Source organism: Protopterus annectens, chromosome 16.part0 (genome assembly GCF_019279795.1).
Source record: "Protopterus annectens isolate FY-2018-M chromosome 16.part0, PAN1.0, whole genome shotgun sequence".
NCBI lineage: Eukaryota > Metazoa > Chordata > Ceratodontiformes > Protopteridae > Protopterus > Protopterus annectens.
The window spans coordinates 36,453,929-36,475,450 of NC_056750.1; the positions used below are offsets into that span (position 1 = coordinate 36,453,929).

Consider the following 21,522-nt stretch of genomic DNA (forward strand, 5'->3'; position numbering starts at 1 on the left):
TCAGTGACAAAGGCGCTAACATTCTGGGAATTACTCTTCTTTCTTTTGGTCAAAATTAATTTTCCTTTTATTATAAAGCTTGTTGATAATATATTTCCACCATGTGGGTTTGTTTCTGGGGTTTGCCCTGCACTTGTTCCTATGGGGTACAGCTACATCTGTGCAACTGTTTACATACTGGTATAGTGTGGTGGTGTACATTTCAGTGTATTCAGTGGAGTTAACTGAGTTTGGTGGGGATTTGAAGCTTGCCAATGTTATAACTTGGCAATAGGTATTATGTTAAAGAAATTAAAGGCACCTTGGGTGGAAGGGATCTCTGGTTTCAAATTTTATTTTGAAGGAGACTGTGTTATGATCAGACCTGACAAGTGCCGAAGATATGCAAGGGATGGTGCACAATACTCCCATATTGGTAAGGACAAGATCAAAAATGTTATTGCCCTTAGTGAATACTCTGACCAATTGTTCCAGGGCATTTGTACTGAGAAAGTCCAGGAATCTGTGTTTGTGCACTAGTGGTGGTATGGGTTTCCCAGACTACAGATGAATAGTTTAGATCACCTAGGAAAATTGTATTTAGTTTGATATTAAGAGATTCTAGTTCCTCTACAGAGACGTTGTGGCTTTCCTTTTGTCATAAAAAGGGAGTTCTGTAGCTGGCTAATACATGGTGCAGGACCTTTCTGATGGTTATTTGGACATGAGCAAACTATAATGCATCATATTGCTTTACCAGTCTTGATGCAAGTCTCCTCTGGATATAGACTGAGACACTTCCACCTTTTTTCTCCTACTGAGCAGTAGCTGGTCTAAGTGTGTGGAAGACATTACAGCCCTGCACAGCTGGAGTGCTCCCTACTATTTTAAACCAGGTCTCAGTCAATATACGGACATCAATGTCTTCCAGGGTGGGAAGGGCTTGTAGGGAGCGAAGTTTCTTGGTCAGGTAACTAGCACTGATCAGCAATACATTTATATTTTCCTTTGCTTGTTTCATTATGTTGGAAGATTTATCAGGGTTGCATTGCCTAAAAAAGGCATTATGGCAAAAAAAAGACACTTGTAATCTTCTGTACTGCATCTCTCGAGTACTAACCCACTGCTGTATCCCCCACATCACTTGTAATCTTCTGTACTGCACCGCATCTCTCGAGTACTAACCCACTGCTGTATCCCCCACATCACTTGTAAACTTCTGTACTGCATCTCTCGAGTACTGTCCCACTGCTGTATCCCCCCACATCACTTGTAAACTTCTGTACTGCATCTCTCAAGTACTGTCCCACTGCTTTATCCCCCCACATCACTTGTAAACTTCTGTACTGCATCTCTCGAGTATTTTCCCATGGCTATATCCCCCCACATCACTTATAAACTTCTGTACTGCATCTCTTCTCACTGTCACTCTGCTACGCATTTTTATCATAAGTGCTGGTACTTTTCTTTATAAACATATTTATACATTTGTTAAGCACGTAAGCAAACTAGGCACAAATGCTCCTTCTGAAAGGTGATTCAGGAAAACCCTGGTTAAACGGCTTGCTCAGATTCGTACAATAACAAATGGCGGTGTGAAGAATCAAAGCCTGTGCTCTGGACTACAGGAATCAGCTCTTTAACATCTCAGAGCTTTAATCCTCTGTGCTAACTATGGTTTGTTGTGCCAAATGCTTACTTGTACAACTGTTCTGATACTCTTAAGTCAGTACTGAAGTATTACAGTGTTACTGCTCACCCTTGTGTGCATCCAGAGGCATTTTTCTGAGAGTATGTCTATAAACACAATATGCACTGACTATGTAACCACACACACAGTACAAAACAGTACTATTGCACCTTAGTAATGTCTGCATAGTACCCAAGCTATTACTCCCATATCACAGTCTGCACAGTACTGTAAACTGCTGCATCTAGTTACTGTCTACATAGTATCCAAAGTATTACTACTACTGTGTGTAGGTCTGCCTAGAATCAGGAACTTATTACAACTAAATCCAGCCATCTAAATCCTACATGTCGAGGGACCATAGTCTGCCCACGCATTTTCTGTTGGCAGCCTGCTATCATCACGTACCCTGAGGCGATGCAGTAACAGCCTCACGCTCAAGGACAGCCCATTATGGATAACAAACACGGAGTCTTCTTTGTAAGAGATGTAGATACCGATTTAAATTACAGGCAAACTGTCACATCACCCAGCTGTCAGAACACACCACACCCCTGCACCATCACATCTGATCCTTCTAAGCCCTCCTAGGCTACCTCATGTGAAAAAATCCTACTCGTAGATAACTCCACAGTCAAGCAAAGCAAAAATGGAGTGACAATAAGCAGTCATGCAGATGCTGGTGTTTCTGACTTCAGCAGTCGACTCTGATCCCTTCACCCTCAAGATGAAAATGACCTGGTCACTGCACACGTGGCAGTAATCAACTTTACATATTCTAACTTGGGAGATATGACCGAGTGCTTTATCCTTCGCCCTCAAGATGCAAATGACCTGGTCATTGCACACGTGGCAGTAATCAACTTTACATATTCTAACTTGGGAGATATGACAGAGTGCTTTATCCTTCACCCACAAGATGCAAATGACCTGGTCATTGCACACGTGGCAGTAATCAACTTTACATATTCTAACTTGGGAGATATGACAGAGTGCTTTATCCTTCACCCACAAGATGCAAATGACCTGGTCATTGCACACGTGGCAGTAATCAACTTTACATATTCTAACTTGGGAGATATGACAGAGTGCTTTATCCTTCACCCACAAGATGCAAATGACCTGGCCACTGCACACGTGGCAGTAATCAACTTTACATATTCTAACTTGGGAGATATGACCGAGTGCTTTATCCTTCACCCTCAATGTGTATGTGGGAGGAACGCACTCTCAAAACAAATCTTGCAGTCATTGTTATTTTTTGCTTGTATCATGGCATTGTTTACAGACTTCCAACAACTGACTCAGTAGTGTCATTCCACGGGTATTCAGTAACTGCCATCTTGGAAGGAGATGGCAAACAGTCCTGCCTTCTTCACCACGGATGACCTGAACCTATTCCTCCCCAGGGCTTCCACATACTGGCAGTGATATGCTCTAACCCTCAGTGCCTCTCTTAGAGGAAAGTCAGTCTCCTATGCACCACTCACTTACCTCCTATCAACCTAAAATATCCAAAATCAAGTCAGTCCTAATCTAACACTGTTCCATGCCAAAAGCTTAAATATGAAGATAACTATCCTTGAGGCCTTCCTGACCCTTGAAAACAAACAATTCAAGAAACCTGGTTCCAGTTTATTGATGATACACCTTCCCTACTGGGCTTAATGCATATCACTCATTCAGACCATATGATGAAAGATGGCATGTTTCTTGTGGGAGTGTCTCAATGTTCATTCTAAATATATTCTCTGTGTGTTTTTATTTTGCTATAAAAGTATTCTTAAAGTAAACCCATATGTATGCAACAGTGAAGTCAGCAGTTTGACCACCAGTCTGTGGGTTATATTTTTATGTAAATTATAAATATTATGGCAGCCTAAAACAAAGAACTTTGACACTATACCAGCTCCTTTTTCTTAGACCACAGCAGCCCCACTGGTATTTTCTCCTTTGACATTGCTCAATTCATTGTTTTAGCAGTCCACTGTTGATTTCTCTTCTTGTGTAACCACTTTGAGTTCTGAGCCAGTCATTTTCCACGGTTTCACTACTGCATTCTGGCTTACATTTTCTCATTGTTTTGATGATCTGTGGGAGTTGGTAGCCTTTGGACTTTGCACTTCAAACTCTACAGTAACCTGCTTATATTACAGAGTTGTTCAGTCAAGTGCAATTTTTTATTGTTATCACCATTAGTCAGGTCAAGGTGATACTGGATTAGCTCTACTAAAACTGTGTCTTAGAGCAACAAAATCATGACTTTCATCTACTAGCACAGAGGCCTTTTAAACTGCATTGTTCCTTTTACTCATCTCACTCAGCAGATTTGTGGCTGTTTAAGTTAAGTCACTGATTGTTTTTTCTCTTGTCTCTTTGCCAAGTTTTCAACCCGCTTCATTTGCACCCCTACCCCCAACTGCCACCCACCCCTCAATCTATATTTATACTTCCATAGCACCACCGACACATTCCTCAAACCAATAACATCAGTCCCCTCCAGAAGAAAGCGATCAGCAGAGCTGCTCCCAATAGTAACTCCCATTCTTGTTTACCACCAAGACTCTCTGTCTTTGTTACCTCACAGCAAGAGATCCCCCCGTTCGATTCTCGGCTGGAGTGTGGGGAGTGCCTTCTGTGTGGAGTCTGCATGTCCTCCCCGTGGTTGGGTGCGCATTCGAAAGACATGCGTAAATGGTCGTGCCTTTGTTGAAGGTTGAACTTCGAGCTGGCACCTCGGCATTCGTGAAAATCTACTGCCAATCATTAGCGGACCGGAGTTCCGCTGTGGCGACCCCTAACCAGGAAAAGACTGAAAGATAACAACAACAACTCTCTGTCTTAATCCTTGTGTCCTACAACTATCAAATTACATCTCTACAACCAACCCAGTACCCTCCTCCTAACATTTTCTAATCCTTATTTTACAACAAATAGAAAACCCAAATTAAATAAGATGCCCCTAAATCAGATTATTTTACTTTTTCTCCTCACTCTACTAGCCTTCATCACCAATTATTAAATCCACCTCCTTCAAATACTTAGGACCTCAATAAGTCCTCACAGAGAATATTAACATCTACCCAGCCTGTCTTTCTCCATAACAGACTCTCTCTACAAACAAACCATATCTGATTTATATCCAAATTTACGATCAAAACCAAACCAAGACCAAAATATAACTGGCCACATTCTTCCTTCTGTAAAATATTAGTTCAAAAAATTAGTGGAAATATTCATCCCAACCCTGGTCTCACTGTTAAAACCATCACATCCAACCCCAGATTAAACCAACCAGTCACCTAATACATCTCAGCAAAAAACAGAACCCAAACTCACCCTGCTAAATATGAACCTAAGAAGTATGTGCAATAAAATCCATGACATACATGCCTACCTTCCCACATACACTCCTGATGTTGTCATAATCATGAAACCTGATTAAAAAAAGAAATAAAGCATAATGAGATCACACCCCAAGATACAATATACTCTAGCATGATGGGGGAAAAAAAGCATGCAGGTAGTGTAGCAATTATCGGTAAAAATTCCCCAACCGCTACCTTACTTCCACAGGAAATACCCAAATTTAACAATGGTGAACTTCTAAAAACACTCCTAAAAATCAAAAACAGGAAAACTATATGTTTGGCAGCAATTTATCTACCACCACAGAATATCACGGATAGTGCTGAAAGCATCCTATATTGGATATCTCAACAAACTGACCATGAAACTGTAATGCTTGGAGACTTGACCATAGACTGGCAACTCAAATTCCACTACCCACACAATCCATAAACTTGTACAACTTCAGACAATTATAACTACACACACTAGAATCAATAAAACTTCAGGGAGACACTCAACATTAGACTGGATTCTTATAAAAAAACAGAGAAACTAACAAAAGTAAGGTGCCTTTCATATAGCATAAGTAACCACATACCAACATATGCTATCGGAACTCACCATAACCTAGATAAACATATTATCTATAATCAAATCTGAAATACAATCAATTTCAACAAAGATATTTACAATGAAACACTAAAACAATATAACTGGAACATACTTAGCACAATACCACCAGATAGTGCAGCACAACACTTTAATAACATATTCTTACAGAAATTAAATTACCTAGCACCAGTACGTAATTAAAAAAAAAAAGAGTAACCCTGCACCATGGTTGACAAAAGAAACAAACAAATCATGACAGAAAGGGATAAAGCCTGTAAAAATTGGTATAAAAGTAGTAAAACCCTTACAAAACTCCATGGCAATCAGGATTAGCAAAGATACTATACCAACCTACAAGGCAAACATCATCGCTAAATAAACGACTACACCCTAGCAAGACCGCACTCTCTCTCCAAAAACAGACAATACAACAGACACTACCCCTACACAGTTTAATTCCTACTTTATACAATCAACATTATCTCTCTTAGACGCATACATCTGCCCACCTCTCTCTACCCCAATTATGAAATGATTTATTGTGGCCTCATTTTTTATATCATAAAAACCTGGCATTTTAACAAGGATGTGTAAACTTTTTATATCCACTGTATGTAAAACATGCCAATTTCAATAAAGATGGAATCCTAGACTGTAAAGCTGTGAGGTAATTTAGATGCAAGTTAGGATCTGCTGTTTATCCAACAGTGATAAACATGAAATCAAACTGAGTACACATGAACACACATGCCAGGTTGAAACACAAATAGCTGAAAAAACACAGAACAACCTTCCTCAGTCCTTAAGCATACTGTGCTAAAACGCCAACTTCAGTACAAAAGAATTAACTTTAAAGTGCACTTTTTAAAATAAAAACGTATAGGAAACCATTTTTATTAACAAGGACTTTGTCCTTAAAATAACATGGACTTCAAAGTTAACTATCTCGCCAATACATTCATTTAAATACTTAATTCGTAACAAGAGACTTCCAATCAGTAATTTGCATCCATTAAGAAACTATCTAAGCTACACCCCTTAAAAATACTGTATTTAAAATTCTAAATAAATATTATTATAAAAAATGTTCATGAATATATTAATGTGATACATATACTTACATAAAGCCTTTACTTGGTTCACCTCAATAAGTAAAGGTAATGCATCCAGAAAAAAGGAAGTTATTCCCTCTCTATACTCCTCCCTCATCAGACCAATAATTGAGTCTAACACCCCGCTTGGTAAGTACCTCTCCAAACATCTGCACTAACTGGAAAGGCCACAGAAATACCTCACGGAGAATCAATGGCCTCCAACACCTGTCCCACGCGGACAGGCTCAAGTCACTATCACTGTACTCAGTATCATACAGGTTGCACAGAGGTGCTCTGTGTCTCACCTACAGGGAAATCTCGTACCCTGCCTACTAGAGATGTTCCATATCTGTAAGTCTAACTACTTGCACATTACCAGCTTGAAAGGTCTGAATCTAATATGCAACATCAACAAAATCTACTGTAGCGGTAGGTTTCGTCTCCCAGAGGCTGCCCAGTCTCTGGAACAGACTTCCCATACATGTCAAACAAAGTACCTCGCTGTCCCTCTTCAAGTGCAACCTTGATAAGTGGATGGGAAAACACAAATTTGTCACAGAGGTTCCACCTGTGTCTCCCATTGACAGGGGCAACAGGTGCTGACGGAGGTTTCTTTCTGGGGATAAACACTTGGCTAGGCTTGTAAGGACCCCAGGGCCATTAACCTATTAACTTCCTATGATCTACACTAAGTTTCAACACACTATGCAGTGATACAGAATAATTAAATCTTGGCTTTTTTGTAACATTCACTCGCAACTGCCACGTTAGTTCTTTTTGTTAAAGAATTGTTTCACAGTCCCCACCTCTGTCTGAAATATTCACCTTATCAATCACAAAAAAATATACATTTTTTTTAAATCTGAACAAGAGCACGAATGTTTAACACATTACTCTGTTTGCCTTTTTTAATCTCTTAAAGGTGCTCATAGATTCTCACTTTCTTTCAAAGTTTGAATAATTTTGCCTATGTAAAAGACGACAAGAAAAACAGTTGGCAAGATAAACTATCACTTTAGAATTACAACTGCATCTACCTGGACAAGTTAAAGTTTTTCCATATCCATCTATTATTACATATGGTCCATCATTACTATATCTGCAAAATTTACAGCAGCCACATTTTGTCATTTTAGAATGTACACCACTTATTGTCCACTGTGATTATACTGTAATATTGTAGGTTGTTGATGTTTTTTCCTTTTGTTGTGGTTTTTAGGGTTCATTCCTAACTTTTCCTTGTATTCTAGAGGGAATATAACTTCCCATGTATTCTTTAAAGTAGCCATCACTTTATCAGCTACAGTATTACACCCCACAACCACTGCCTCCCATTATTTCATTTATATTATCTTTTTAATGCCTACTCATTCCTACTTGCAACTTAACATTGCTGTGACATATACTCCTCTAACATTTATTGTAAGGAAACATACTCAAATTCCCTCTTATAAACAGATGTCACCTCAATATCAAAAGAAAAATATAATAAAAGGCCAGACAGTCCGCCTTTCAAGATTAGTTTCGGAGGACGAATTATTTTGTTGAACTGGAGAAACTATTGCAGATGTTTCAGAACAGGGGCTATCCAGCATCCTTATTACTAAAAATTAAGAATGAAATCATAAGAGGAAAGGCTGAAAAATTCACCACTATCCTTGTGGAACATAGTAACAGTGATGTTAAGTTGCAACTAGGAATGAACAGGGATAAAAGCGATAATATAAATGAAAAAAAAATGGGGACAATGTTTGTGGGGTGTAATACGGTAGCTGGCATGATGGCTACTTTAAAGAATACATGGGAAGTTATATTCCCTTTAGAATACAAGGAAAAGTTAGGAATGAACCCTAAAACCACATACAAAAAAGGAAGTTTTGAAACTTAGGGCAGATAATTAATTAGTGTAGATTATTAATGTTTATGTTTTATGTAGGCATATCTATCACATTGTGTATATTCATGAAAGTTTTTTATAACAGTATTTACTTAGGATTATAAATACAGTATTTATTTTTAGGGGATGTAGCTTAGATAGTTCCTTAATGAATAAGAATTACTGACTGGATGTCTTTTGGTGTGAATTAGGTATTTAAAAGAATATATTGCTGAGTTAACTCTGATGAAGTCCATGTTATTTTAAGAACGAAAGCACCAAATTCATTAATAAGACTGATTTACTATAATTCTTAGTTTTTTTTATTTTGAAAAGTGCACTTTAAAAGTTAATTCTTTTGTATATTGAAGTTAACGTCTCAGCACACTACGCTTGAGGACCACGGAAGTGTGTTCTGTCTGTGTTTTTTTTTTTTTTTTTAGTATACATGAACACATAAAAAGGCTTTTTACTGTATATTATCCACGTAACCTAATTGTTCACCAACATTATGGCTGCAATAAAAAACTGAAGCACAACCATACCAGACTTTTTTAACTAAAATGTAAACAAATGATATTCATCTTCTCTGTGTGCAAATGTACTAGAATTCACTATCAAAATTATCAGAATATTTTTTACAGTAAAACTAAATGGCAAATACCACAGCCTGCAACACATATATATAAATAAAAGCAAAGGTCTTCCTTCTGAAACATGTACTTAAGTGAAGGGATCCTCAGTTGCAGTTTATGGAGCATAATAAATCTTCTCAATAAAATCTAATTACTGATAAATTCTTCAATGTACGATTCATGAGGCTAAAGGAAAATCAGTCATGGTATTAAAAACAATAATTGTTCTTTAAGTGTTAAGCACAATCAAATTTATTAGCCAATATGAAGAAATATGTTTAGGTCAAAACTAAAAATGCCAAAGACAAAGATATAGTCACCAAATTGTGCACTCATAACTTTGTGTATATTCAATTGTTTCAAACCAAATTTTCAATACACAGACTTCATACAAGCTTAGTCCATATGCAAAACAAGGAAAAAAAAAAACCTTTGTGCCTTGCGTGGAAAGTTATTTTATACAAACAAAATGTAACATCATTTTGACGAACTAACATTCATTTTGAGGAACTAAATTCTGACCTGGATCTAAAGACAAACAGCTGTCTTATTCCAAACCACATCTGGATTCAAAAATACCAAAAAGCCACCGAGTGAGGCACTTGTCATTATCTACCATGCTAAAGGCATGTTTGCAATTGACAAGATTCTCAATATCTTGGTTCAAATTCTCAACTCAACTTTATTCAGAAATTGGCTTCATAGAGCAACTGTGAAATCAGAGAAACCACAGTCTGACACACTAAATTACATTACATTACTACTACATTAAACTTAAGTTTTCCTAAAAGTGCCCAATACCAGGCATTGAAACTGGAGCAGATAGACAATAAATAAATATAATAGAGAGGAAATATGCATACACATGACGAGATGGACTAAATTCCTGTCAAAACACAATGCAGCTTAAAACGTCACAAGAATTTACTACAGTACTTGCATAAACGTTTAACCTTGAAGACTGAAAAATGCATGTCCAATATCAAAGAAAGCTTCAGCAATTAAACCAATGGACCATAATTATGCCTGGGGAGAAGACTCATACAGAGATAGTTTCATAAAGAGAAAGGTGTGTAAGGGTCTAAACACAGAAACAAATTTTAAGTGGAGAAAGATGATTTCTTTCTTACACAGCTGCCCTCTCCTCACCAAAAGCCACAATAACACCAAATGAAATAAATGAAATTATACCATCTTTGAACAAACGGAAATTAACAAACTCACTGTTACTAATTTGTTTATACCTTTGATGCAAAAATATAATTATTACACTGGGCTTTCCAGCATATTAATCTAACTGCTAATACATCTACCTACATAAGACAGCAATATATAATGGCATGGCAAAACTAACTACATCACCAAATCCAACTTTAAAACTTATATGTGATTCTATATTTCAATTCATACATTTGTACTTTATTAGTACACCCATCAGCAAAAAGATTCTGCATAAACCATATAAACAACAACATGAAAATGTATCTACTGTCAATGGGCAGTTTCAGCCAATAATACGAGAAATCGCAGTTGTTAATGCGAATTACTGACCTGCATAAGATGCACTGACAGAAAGTAACCCAAACAGCACCATACAAAGTGCAAATACAGTTATGTCATACAACCAAAACAAAGTAATAAATTCCGAATCTCGTAATAAATTAGTAACTTCCAACTTTCATTTCTGTGTTTACATGAATACAAAAAACATATTTGTGCTTCATTCAAAGTTTTATCGGATTACTTAAAAAGCAGCACATCAAGGCTTTCAATACACAAACCCACATGAACATTTAAATAAGGATCATATCAGATGCTGGTATGATATAATATGCATATCTGCCATCAAACAAAATGCAGCATGTGTCACAAGGACTCTAAGGTCAGTTGACTTTAGCCCTGCTTTATTATGTTTTAGTGCCTCAGCAGAGCTATGACCATAAGTTTCCCCCTCTGGCCCACAAATCTAGCATGCCACCCAAACTGGATCTCCCTTCGGGAAAAGAGTAAATCACAGGTGCGGAATCTCTCTATGGCATCATCTTTGGTGAGTGCTGGCATTTTTGAAAGCTATGCCTACACCCCTCTTCTTGTTGCTCAGCAAGCATGACATCATTTCCACTATTATGAGCCTGGAACTGGAATATACTTTCACAACACCACAGTGCTGTGCTCATGGAAGCACTCCTTCACTGGACTCATGTTCCCAAATTCCAGAGCAAAGTTCACTTCCAAACTTTTCCCTCAAAGGGTGTTCATCGGGCTGGAGTTGCTCAATTTGCTCTTACCTTCCCCAAGGATGGGATGGCATTGGTTGGTCATTCCTATACCGCCTCTGGCTGGCTCCTCTAGCTTCTGGGACACAATCAGAGCTTTATTCCTCAGGGCTGGTCAAATTACAGCTTGATTTAAAAAGTGTGTGCATCTTCCCTTGCCTGTCACTAATTAACCCATGAAGTAGTCGGTGTGTGAGGATTAAGTTTTACAAAATGGATTCTAGCATAACTACACTTATACTGTGACAGATCAACTTAAACCTTCTGCAGAAGACATCAGCCTTCCCCATAAGGAACACTTAAATTACACACATAACAATAACACAATAAGCAACATAAAATGTTAAATGAATAAAGACATAATAATAAAATTGTTAACCGGGTAAGTGGGATGGCCCATAGACCTTTTTCAACCACAACCTGTGACACAAGGAAAAAAGTAAATAAATATACAGGCACAGTTTAGCACAGACAGTCAACCAGTACGTTTTTGGATGCTGACAGAGAGCTATGGAAAACCCAAACAAAGCATGAACAGATATGGGGAGAACATGCAAACTCCAAAAAGACAAATGTCTACAAGCCCGGACTGAACTGGGTACTTTGGAGCTGTTAAGGTAGATCTCCCCACACAGCCACCCTTCTCCTTGTTTAAGCAGCACCCCTCTCCCAAGCCTCCAGATACTTTCTGTAAATTACATTAATGTTAACCAGAACCATTTTCAAAATTATAACATATGCTCAAGTTGGAAAGTCAAATAAGGTACACTGCAAGATTCTCTAAATTCTAAGTGCTTCATAAGTCACAAGAGGGGCTCTACAAGATCTTTAAGCTAATTCAGACAGGTGTTTTCCTAAGGAAATGTATATTTCAGTAAAGTTTATGGAACTTCCACACCTACAAACTGGATGATTATGGTTTCTCATCTAAAAGAAAAGATTTTCCAAAAGTAAAGTGCAGAAAAATATTTCCTGAAAACTTCCAATCAAATAGAAAAATCTATCCTGCACTTGTTACACACTGCAATTTGCAGCAAGGAAGAGTACAGAAAGGGGAAAGAGGTACTTACTGAAAAAAAAAACGAAGAAAGACATTAAAACATGGCATGTTGTGCTACTTTTGAAAGCAGGTTAAAGGTCATGGTATAAACAATAATAAACTGCAAGATAGACTGCACCATGCTATTTACTAAGACATGTAAAGCTACACATTTGCCCCCCTGACAAAATACGCAAAGTGCTTATCTCAGTGTTTACTTTTCTAGAAGTTATCATCAGTCAGAAAACTGCATATGCATGCCCTACCTTATTGGACCATTTATAAGCCTGAAGCAGCTGACTGTAGAGAGGAGTTTTGTCCTGCACTGGATCTAGGCTCAGCAGTCCACTGTTGTGAAGAGGATGGTTTTCAGACGGTCTTCCCACCAAGTTACTCAGTCGCTCTAATTCACTGAAAAGAGCAACAAAGATTTTGAGAAACAGAAATTATCGATTAAGTTACAAGTTAGCTGACAGGACAGTGTGCATTAAAAATAGGGCATGATCCAAGAAACTCGGGCTGTGGTTGGTGGAGGAAAGAATGACAAAAATACTTGTGTTTAGAGTCCTTTTAACGTAAGCATTACCTGCAGTGTTGCATAAAGTGTTACTGTGAAATCTGTACTACTAACGTTTGTCTTTGATTTTGTGAATATTTTTTTTTTTTTTTTACAAATGGAAAAGCTGTAACTATTGGTTTTAGTTCAACATGAGTAGTGTAAAGCAATATACTGTATATGATCATCACAAGCATCTGCAAAAGACTTAACAGCGGCTATTGAAGCTGCCAACTTAATGGCAAACGCCGAGTGCTATAACAAACTTAATTCGGTAAATGGCAAGGGTCAAGTAATGATTCGGGTATCTCCTAAAACTGGACCACTCACTTTAAATCCCTGTTAACAGCATGCAAGTTATCCTGAAACTCCGAAATAAAGGTTTTTTCCCTGTCTTCTAATGTTTCTTTGTTTTTCATTCCATCTTTGAGAGTGTCAAAAACTCGGGTTACACTGGAACGGAGAGCCTGAATGGCATTAATAGCTTGAGAAAATGCCTCTAAATTAACACCAACATTCATGACATCAGCCATATCTTCTCCAGCTCAAGCGGCTTCCCGTTTAACAGAAACAAAACAGTTGACGTCATACCACCACGTGATGTCTCGCGTCCCGACGTTTACTACTAGTTTCGTTTTGGCGCCTTTTGTGGTCATGCTGGTGTAGTAGCTGCTTTAGGATGGGTGTACGGTCTTCTAGAATTAGTTTGTTCGGCGTATCTGTGCAGTAATGCTTAAAATTCAGTTGTTGTACCGTAAATCTTAAGTTTTCCTCGCAAAAATCAAGGACACTGAATAGCGATAGTATTACGTTAGATGGTACAACTTCGACACATTGTTAGCGGCATACCTCTCAACTGTCCCTGATTTTCATAGGTACGTACTAGGCTGTTGGCCCTAGGGCCTAGCCAAAGGTACCCTGGCTTTCGCCACCCAAGAAAATTATTTTCCTGTGCCACTGTCGAGAAGAGCCACAGAAGTGATCCGGGGTGAATTTCCTATCTTACATCCAATCATCAAGATTTTTCGTGAACAGTGCTAATGAGGAGCTTTGTTTGATATAGATAGGTAGTTTGTTCCAGAGTATGTTCTGTTTATTGTGGTGACAAGGTTTAGGTCCCTAGAGCGTGTAGCTCATAGAGATTGGGATTTCTTTAAGTGGAGCATGTCTAAAAGCTCTGGGTTTGACATAGCTTTTTATGTTAGGCAGAGATCGCCTCTGAGTAGGTGATATGCAACGCAGTAAAGCTGCAGTTTTTTGAGACGGTCTGCATAGGGCATCTCTTTGAGGCTGGTAATCCTCTTTGTGAAGTATTTCTGTGGCCTTTCCAGTTGTTGTAGATGTCTTGTGAGGTACATACCAAAAGGGGCATTGTACTCTATAATGGGTCTAATGAGTGATGAGTAGTGGGGAACAATGAACTCTTTTTTTTCCTGGATGAGAAACTTTGTGATGTGGTGTGCCACATAGAAGGATTTCCTGACTACTGTGGCGATGTGATTATCAAAGGAGAGACCACTGTCCACCTGTGTCCCAAGGTCTCATCACACTTTCGGTGTTAAGTAGACTACCATGTGGTAGTTCATGGGTACTGAGTTTTTACCAAAAGGAATGACAATGCACTTTTTGGCATTGAGCTTGAGGCCATGGCTTTGACACCAGGCATCTGTCTCAGCAAGGCCCTTTTGTAGGATGTCCACATCTTTTGGAGTTTTGATTATGGCTCCTAGTTTGCAGTCATCTGCGAACCGTTAATAAAGACCTTCTGTGTTGGCCTGTACTTCAGAAAAGTAGATACCAAACAGGAGAGGACCCAGGACTGAACCCAAAATCAGGGACGTCCCTGATTTTGACTCAGATTTTATCTCTGTCCCTCTTAATCCCTCCTAAAACTAGTGACTTTTGGAGGAAAGGTGGTGAATTACACTTAATGAATAATGACAATAATTAAGAGTTCTTTTACTTAAGAAAATGTGTATTTTCATATGCTCTGATTCTGCCAATGTTTCAAGTTAATAGCACTAATATTTTAAAAGTGTCCCTGATTTTTTTCTTGACTTGTCCCTGATACTGTTGAAATTTGTCCCCGATTGGTTGAGAGGTCTGGTTAGCGGTTTATACAATACTTCTCAAATGTTACTTCGAGGAATGTTCATAATTTTTGAGTCCCTAAAAAGTCATTTTCCACGCATTTCCTCATAAAAGGGCCAATCACGAGTTCACTATTATTTTCTTCACAACTATCCGTTTTCTTTTTTAACACTTTAGCTCCTACTTCTCTCACAGCCAATTCCCTATATAATTGCGCGCACCTTCTTTTGTCTCACAACTAATTCCCTATATCATTGCTCTATCCCATTGTACAGCAAATCTATAATAATAAGCATTGTACTTATTTTTGATAAGTACTACAGGCAGCTGATTTTTCTGCATCTGCTTGCTACTAAATTTGCTATTATTGGTGGTATTTTACCTTGTGATTGTTTTTTTGTTTTTCAATTTTTCCAAGTCTTTTGGGTTTCTAATACCATAATGGGAATGGACCCCATTCCTAAATCAAAGTTTGATTAAAGTTCATGAAATTATTATTGTTTCAGTCTTTCATGCCAGCCAGAAGTGTTCTTCGCAGCACCAGCAATGTGCCTAGTAATGACTCCTGCAATTTGTATGTAGTCACATGTATCGAACATATATAAGTATGACTGTAAACTCTTTTTTATAAGACTCGTTGCTCCTACAACTACTGGAAATGGCAGAATATTTTTCTTCCACATTGCTCTCGCTTCTGCCTGCAAGTCATGATATTTTATGACTTTGTGTCTCTCTGTACGCAAGACACTGTAGTCACTGGGTGGGTGTAGCGATTTCAATGATCAATGCTACTTTTGTCTTCTTTTCATAGACCACTAGATCTGGTTTTCTAGCATCTACTTTTTGAACTGTTGGTCATGGATGATCTCGTGATGCAAACTTCGTCATTTTCTATGATGCTTTGTGGCTCATGTTTCCAGTGTTTTTCAGCTACTTCAATATTATAATGTTTGCACAATCCCCAATGCAACAGATGTGCCACATTATTATGCCTTTCGGTCATACTGCTCAACCTCTTAGAGCACGAAATCTGGACAAAGCCATAAATAAAAGTGGGACAAGGGCCCAAACATAGGGACAATTTTTAAATATTGCCCTTACAAACTTAGAAAGTTGATAGAATAAACAGGTTGTGCATTAGCATGGATTTGCTGAAGGGTATGAAGTCTGAAATTCAAATATCTGTCATTATTTTCTAACTTCAGTCTTTAATTATTTGCCACTAATTTGCCAGAAACACACAATTTTATGATCAGGAATATGAGGCAAAAATCTGGACATTCTGTGAAAATATGTACAATTGACACATATGCTTTCAGTATATAGTCCTTCTGCCATTAGTATATCACAGGTAGCAGCAAGATGTGTAATTGTTACCAATTCTGTTTTACAAAACCTACATTTGTCTGTTTCTCCCACATGTTCAATGGACTTTCTAAAGCAACTTGTATGTAGTCCACTATCCTGAGCTGCCAATATTAACCTTTCATCTCTTGGTTTAAATTCACCTCTCCTTAACCATTCCTGCATTTGATACTCATCATCATGAGGTTGTTCATGAGTTTTCTATACTTGCAACTATTTTTATGCATTTTCCACATTTCTTGCTTGCCTTCTCATCTGAGCCATTGCCTTATATTCTTTCTTTTGTTTTTTGGCACATTCAGTTGCTGCTTGATTTTTATCTGCTTCTGGTTTGATTTCCATCCCCTCTTGATGCCGATATGCTTCTGTTAAACTAAGCAGGGAAGCCATCTTAGACTTATTTGCCTCATGTTTCAAACTTTCACTACAATTGGGTCTTGTGAGGTCAGCAGATATGTATGTAGTCCCACGATTGCAGATCTATACATGTAATCAATTTTGAGGAGGTTCATACCTCCTTCAGAATGAGGAATATATAATCTTGGTATTCACTGATTTTTATAAATCATTTAATGAGCATGAAGCATCCTTGTTTTCCTGTCCAACCTACCCAACACATTTTGGGGTCATCACTCCAAAGCTGTAAGTTAGGACAGGAAGAGGAAATTGCTTCATAGCTTGGACTTTGTTCCAAGATGTCAATGCTGTTTTCAGTATTAATTTAAACCTTCTACAATATCCCTTACTAAGTTTTATTCAAATTTCTTTATGCTTTATTGTTGATCCTTCACCAGTTCCCAAATACTTATACTTCAGATTCCAGGACTTCATATATGCACTAAATCAGTGTAATTAGAGGCCACTCACTTCTCTCCCCCTGCAGAGTGCTGTTGACTACTTCATCAACACTTTCCTTAACATATTAAATCAGCTTGCCCCTATCAGAACTCTCAACCAAATCCAACTATGCACCCTGGCTTACCAAAGATAACCCGACTACTTCTAAAACAAAAAGATAAAACCTGGAACTCATGGTGACAAAATAAAACACAAAATAATAGGCAAACTTACCTGGAACTACTGAACACAGCCAAAAAACAAATTGGGTCAGACAAAAGGAACCACTATATAGACATCCAATCCAAACACAAAACCAACCCACAAAAGTTCTGGGCTGCCATAAATAAAATCCTGCAACCAGGTAAAACAAGTATTCCTCCCCCAAATATCGATACCACCACCAGTAATATTGCCACCCAGTTCAACAAATATTTCACCAAATCCATTTTCCTTCACTAATAACAACTCCCCCACTACAAATCCAAAACTAACATCCTCACCTGTAGATAATACAGCTTCTTCCTACAACCTATCCCTACTAGCACAATACCTAAATATCTGAGTAAACTTAAAACCACAACCCTGGCTGCTGATAAATTACCTGCAGAATATCTCAGGAACGCAGCCAGAGATAGCTCATATCCCATCTCCCTCCTAATCAATTGCTCCTTATCAGAACAACGAGTACCTTCTCTGTGGAAAATTGCACACATAATACCACTCACAAAGGGGGTATCTAATTGCAGCCCAATTGCCATACTATCTCCCCTTTCTTAAATACTTGAAAATGTATACATTCCCAAATAATGAACTATCTCCTTACTAATAAACTGCTGTCCAACACCCAACACACATTCAATCCTAATCATAGTACTACCACAGCCCTGATCAGTTTTACCAATACAGTAAATCAATACCGCAACAATGGCAACCTTGTCTCCACTTTCTTCCTAGATCTCTCCAAGGCCTTTGATACAGTCTCCCATCCCAAACTCCTTACCGCTGTCTCTGATCTTAGTCTAAGCTACTCCACACAAGCCTGGTTTCAGGACTATCTATCAAACTGAAACATTCTTTAAAATGGGAAAACTCCCTGTCTCCTTGGGGGTACCCCAAGGATCCATCCTCAGCCCCCTCCTCTTTAACATATTTACCAACCAACTTTACAAGTCTACCAAACATAACACACTAGTCCAATAAGCTGATGTTTCCACCCTCATCTGTTCAGCCCCATCACTCCCTCAACTCTAGAAATTGACACAAGAATCCTTTACTGCTATCAAAACCTGGTTAGCCATCTCTCAGCTAATACTTAACCCCCCAAAAAAACCCAGCTAATGATATTCCATCCCATACAAACCCCAGACCACATACCACCATTCACAATATATTCAGCTAATATCCCTATCACACCAATCCAAAAGACTAAACTACTAGGAGTTAACATAGATCACAATATGAAATTCAATATCCATATTGCACAGGCAATAAAAAAGTCCACAAAAAACTTGGAACATTGTACAGATGTAGAAAATACCTCAACAACAACAGCAAAGCTACCATCGCAAGAACCCACCTAATCTCCACACTTCTCTATGCCTCACCTGTATTCATCAACCTAAATAAAGCAGTCTTAAGGAAACTTGACACAATAAAATAGCTAAGTTTGCAACTGATACCCCCTGCAGTACACATGACTGCCAAGCTATCAAGCAATTATCCTGGCTAGAATTACCCAATCTGCTCACCTACAACCAACTTTTAATAGCCCATCAAATCATTTATGATCCAAATAAAATTCCATCATTACATGATCTACTAAATAGCTATTTAAAAAATGCCTACTAAGATCCACCAACAAAATATTGGTTGACATATCCAAAAGCAGAAATAGCTCTGGTGACTCCCTCTCCTCTGCTCCTATTGCAAAAGTGTGGAACTCCATCCCCCTAAATATTAGGTCCAACTGAAACAAAAATCACTTCAAAAAATCCTCTGGACGCATTTAAACAAGTCTTGGATATGCAGTTGTTCTGACCCTGGATAGCTCCACAGGCTCATTTTCTGTGCAAGCCTATAATCAGGGCCCCTCTAGATACCATTCTCAGGTATCTCATAGTGTATTATTTTAATCATTGTAGGAATGTATCGAAATAACTGATTATAACGCCACCCAACTGTATTGTATATTTTCTCACATTATGTTATTCTACATTGTATAAGTATTATATTTTATGTATAATTATTAAAAGGAAACCAAGGTGGGTGGTATCCATTTGCCTTTTGAGTGTAGCCCACTCCATGGGGTGGGTATAAAATCAAGAAGGAAGAACACTCCAACTGGAAGGGTCTTTTTTCTCCCAGACGTTCACGTCTAAGTCCCGAAAAGGACTCAGCTGTCCATGTCCTGACTCGAACTCTGCTGTTTTTTGAGGAGGTGGTCCTGTGGTGGACCTCAGTTAGTCCTGAGGAGAACTGTTTTTAGCCCTGAGGAGGGCTGTTTTGGCTTTAAGAACAGCCTCTGTGTTATGGTATGGAGTGGTGGTCCTAACGAGAACCTTTGTAGTCCTCACTAGGACTTTTTGTGTTATACAGATCTCTTGTTGGTCCTAATAAGGACCTTTGTAGCTCCTGTAATGAATGGGCGATGGTAAAGAAGGGACCTTACCAGTTGCCAGATAGTCCTTGTAAGGACTGGTGTACCCCCTTGTTGATCAAGGCTGGGCTGTGTGGTGAAATCTCAGTGGGTCCTAATAAGGACTGTGGTAGCCCTCAGAAGGACTGGTTGTGGCCTGTGGAGTAAAAAAAATTGATTCTAGAAAAACAGTGGGTCAAGACAAGCCAAAAAGACTCAAAGAACATATATAAAATACAAGAGCCCTGGTTTGTTGAGCGCTAGGCGTGCAAAGCAGTCCCTGACAAAAGAAAGATCCTGGAGACAGTTCAAGTCAAGCAATGTTCCTTTATTGTTCAGTCTTTGCAGGTTACAGATTCCAATCCAAACTTCCTCCAAGTGTTGCTCTGAGTTAAGTGACAGAAATAAGCCAGTTTTTCAGTTTATATCTATCTTCTTGGTGGGTGTGTCTATGTGATTAGCCAATTTCCTGGAAGGGGGTGGTCCAGGGTGTGGCCTTTATTGAGTCCAGCCCCTTACCAGGAGGAGGTTCTCTTTGTTATATATTTGTTACATAGTGCTGCTCATGTGTCTCAGTTAAAGTAACCATGTTATTCCTTAAATCCAAAACCCCCAGTTTTCAATTAAATTAAAGTGAGTACCTTTCTACAGTTTCTCTGATTCAGTCTTTAGGGGCTGGAAATTTCTTTCCAGTCATTTACTTTAGGGATGTTACTTCTTATTTATTTTTATTTCTTTTAATTTCTTTTAAACAAGCCTTACATTCAAACAAGACATACTCTGAAACATCCTAACAAGTGTAGACATTCACAAAAACACAGCAATCATGAAATAAAACACTGCAAGCATTCTATAGGAAGTTCCAGAGCATCTTCCTGTGTCACATTCTCTTCACTTTCATCCTATGTCATCTGTTGCTTTTTCATATGGGAACTCATTGGCCTATCACTCCACAACAGTGACTGCATCAGAGTTGTCACAGTTTCCTGTTCCTTCCCTTGCTGTGCAACTCCAACTGAACATTTGTATTGGTTTCTATGGAAGGCTCCAAATCATCCTCATATGGCAACTGATCAGATGTGTCCCACTCCACTGGTTTCTCCTTAATTTGAGGATCCATATGGATTGGCTTTTTCCTTTGTATATCCTGCTGTGATGTTGTCTGAGTTAGATTATCTACACTAAAGCCTTCACTTCGCAGGTACTCCATAACCTCATTTTCTATTTCTTTATCTTCTCCAGTACTAATCCTATTTTTTACTTTTCCTGTTTGTTTTTTTATTTTTTGTATTGCAAAATGTTCCATGTCTGGATGCCTTTGCCTGTATTTCTCTTCAAATATCTTTGGTGCTGCTCTTTTTTGTATTGATTAGTTTTGCTTTCTCCTTTTCAAAAATATTGCAGTGTATTAAATCTCTTTTTCTTTCCCATGTCCATATTTCTTCTTCAGATGTCTTCAGCTCCTCCTGTTTCTACTTTGGGG

At 38.3% G+C, this 21,522-nt stretch overlaps 1 protein-coding gene across 1 annotated transcript in view; it reads right to left on the reverse strand.

Annotated features, from left to right (window-relative positions):
• Positions 1-13,695, reverse strand: part of MED27 (mediator complex subunit 27) — a 1,926,959-nt gene extending 1,913,264 nt beyond the window's left edge. Inside the window, exons 1-2 of the mRNA XM_044058476.1 lie at positions 13,439-13,695; positions 12,819-12,963 (exon numbers count right to left, since the gene is read on the reverse strand). Coding sequence (XP_043914411.1) covers positions 12,819-12,963; positions 13,439-13,641 — 348 coding nt within the window. The 5' untranslated portion in view covers positions 13,642-13,695. The remainder of the gene's footprint in view (positions 1-12,818; positions 12,964-13,438) is intronic.
• Positions 13,696-21,522: the final 7,827 nt, after the last annotated feature.